We start from the raw sequence: 2,957 nt of genomic DNA, 5'->3' as shown, positions 1-2,957 counted from the left end.
ACACTGAAGAAGACGACTTTAGTGGTTTTAGTGCAGGAGGAAGATGAAGATAGCGATCAATGACTTTTCCTGGTAGGCTGCTGTATGTTTTAACCAGCTGTGTTACAGGCACTGTTCAGAAAATAACATTTACGTATTTGTGTGTTACCGGTACGTATTTAATTAAAAGTTAAAAAATCTTTCTGTGTAAATATCTCATGTAACAACGTGGACACCTGCAGCTCATAGACAAGTTCGGCCTGTATATGTACAAAACTTGTTTTCTTTTTAAAGTCAGCGGGTGTGGCTCATATTCAGGTGCTCAACAGTCTGGAATTTACGGTAACTTATATGTAGACCATCCAGCATCATGAAGTGCTTTAATTCCCCCTCAGCTCTCCACCTTTTACCATTTTCAACAGGAATTTTTGTCCCCAAATCTGAGCCGGCTCACTGGGCTTCTCTGACAAGTTAGAAATTAAACAAGCATTAACATTAATTTTTCTGTTCAGGAGTGCAAGTAAATAATTATAATTTGACGTCTTAATCAAGAACCTGGGGGAACAGCGCCTTCTCTGTTGCCGCCCCCTTCCTATGGAACTCACTCCCACAAGACATTCGCGACACTGTTGACCCGACCACTTTCAAGTCCAAATTAAAAACACACCTGTTCCGCACTGCTTTCAACCTGTCACCTCACTAATCTACACACATCACATTATCTGCACAACATTAACTATGTATGTGTGTATTTATTTTTATTTATTTTCTTTTGCTTTTCCAACTGTTTGTTCTGTTTTCTTTAGTTTGACTTATTCTGTAGACTTGTATTTGCTTTTTTTCTATTTGTTTTGTTTTTATTTTAACATGTAAAGCGTCTTTGAGTTTGTGAAAAGCGCTCTATAAATAAAATTTATTTTTATTAAGAAATAATAATGTGCTTCACTGTTTTTTCTCCTTTTTTTGTAAAATAGTATATTTATAAATTCATTTATATTAATAATAACTATATTTTAGAATTAAAAATATAATTTGGGTTAAAGAGCTTCTACATACTGGTGTATTAACCGTTACAGAAACATAAGAAGTGATTTAGGTAATTACCAATGCTGTTAATTTAGGGCAGCTGTGGCGTAAACCTGACACTGGGTGGTGGTCTAATAAATCTGTTCAGCTCTGTGCAATCCAGAGTTCAAACTGCAGCACCTCAAAGTGGATTATGATGTGGGAAGAAGACTCATAGAGCTTAGTGTTTGGTTCAAGTACACACATTTATAACAAACTGAGACTTTTTCCTGACCCTCGTCCTGAACTGACACTAACTAAAAGAAGAAACTCTGGCTTTGGTGTTTAATCCACATTTAGTTTATTCACCAGCAGTGTTGGTTTCTGCAGCCCGCTGGAGCCGGTGTGAAGGTGTTGGAGGGCCGGCCGAAGCTGGAGGCCTGGAGGGATCGAGTGAAGAAGGAGGTCGGAGAGAAGCTGTGCGACGAAGCCAACGAGAGTCTGATGAACGCCAACAGGCTGCCGCGNATTGTTCAAAACTTGCTCATAAAATGTTCAGACTGATTCAAGCATTGTTCTGTAATGGCTTTAAAATTCGTCAAAATGATTAAAAAAATTATAGACAAACAATCATGGTGAACAAAACCAGATCCAGAGTGACACCTGGATGGATATAAAACTGATCTGGTGTCAGTTTCTACTAGATCTCAGATGTGTTCTTCATTCTAACATGTCATGTGTCCGCTGGACTGATGAAGGTCTGAGGCTCAGAAATGATGGGAAAAAGTCATTTTAAAAGTGTGAAATTTGGACCTTTGAGAGCCTGTAACTCTGAAAGTATTCACAGTATGAAGGTAAAACTTTGCATAACTTCATTAACTAAACTGAAGTTACTGTAGATGAAGAACCAGCTGATTCTGAGGAGGTGAGGAAAGAGGCACTGACTGGTTTTTCATGGAGCGACTCTCTAAAGCACGTATGAGCCAAAAGCTGTAAATCTAGTTTAATTTGTTTCCGTCTTATCGGAGCATCAACAGCGGCCTCTGGTACCCAATGATCTCCCTGCGTCTCTGTTCTCAGGTCTTTTATCCCGTCATCGTGGACGGCAAGGCCCCAAAGGAGAAGATGGACGTAGCCCTCGAGGATCTGAAGCACTCACTGGACCTGCTGGAGCAGAAGTTCCTGCAGGACAAACCGTTCATCATCGGCAACGAAGTCTCTATTGCTGATCTGGTGGCTTTGGTGGAGATCTCACAGGTAATAATATCTCTACTGGTACCGGTAAGTGAAACCTGGTACATCAGGACTGTTGGAGCTGCCGTTAAAACCATGAGCGCTGTCTTAACGTACCAACCTAAGATCGACTGGACTTGAGAAGACATTTTACACGCTACCGTTACTAGTTTATCTGTCAGGACTGCTGCCACTCAGCTTGTTGGGACTTTCTCAACTTTTAATTTGCACTGTGAGAAATGTAGGATCCATCATCTTTCTAGTGGGACTTCTTTTTTCCCCGTTATTGGACACTTTACAACAGAAACATGCACCGAAGACCTGCAGCAAAGATCTGCATTTCAGTCACTCACAGCTGAAGCAAAAGGCCACGAGGGATGCTGAGTTCCTCATTGCGAGGATGAAAATGCAGATCTGTGGCTTTTTGGGATTGGTACAGTTCTTAACAAAGGTATCAGACCTCCTGTCTAGCGTAATTTCCAAACTATAAGCTGCGACTTTTTTCACACGCTTTGAACAACGATGCGTCTAATTTATGGATTTTTATGAATTTGCCTCAAGACGAAAGTGACATTGAGAGCGACAACAAAAGAGAGACTGAGGAAGTGTGTGACGAAGTCATTCTGAGGCTGTTCAGTTCCAACACTGAAGAAGACGACTTTAGTGGTTTTAGTGCAGGAGGAAGATGAAGATAGCGATCAATGACTTTTCCTGGTAGGCTGCTGTATGTTTTAACCAGC

General features: G+C 40.7%; 1 protein-coding gene across 2 annotated transcripts in view; it reads left to right on the top strand.

The window, feature by feature from the left end:
• gstt1a (glutathione S-transferase theta 1a) overlaps window positions 1–2,957 on the top strand; it is a 10,982-nt gene that overhangs the window by 5,375 nt on the left and 2,650 nt on the right. Inside the window, exon 4 of one of the 2 annotated variants that reach the window (XM_008287042.1) lies at window positions 2,068–2,241. The exons of the other annotated variant lie outside the window; for it this stretch is intronic. Within the exon in view, the coding sequence (XP_008285264.1) occupies window positions 2,068–2,241 (174 nt within the window). The remainder of the gene's footprint in view (window positions 1–2,067; window positions 2,242–2,957) is intronic. 2 annotated transcript variants of the gene reach the window in all.

Source organism: Stegastes partitus, unplaced genomic scaffold (genome assembly GCF_000690725.1).
Source record: "Stegastes partitus isolate 25-593 unplaced genomic scaffold, Stegastes_partitus-1.0.2 Scaffold484, whole genome shotgun sequence".
Classification (NCBI taxonomy): Eukaryota; Metazoa; Chordata; class Actinopteri; family Pomacentridae; genus Stegastes; species Stegastes partitus.
This window is presented reverse-complemented; position numbering and strand designations above follow the sequence as displayed.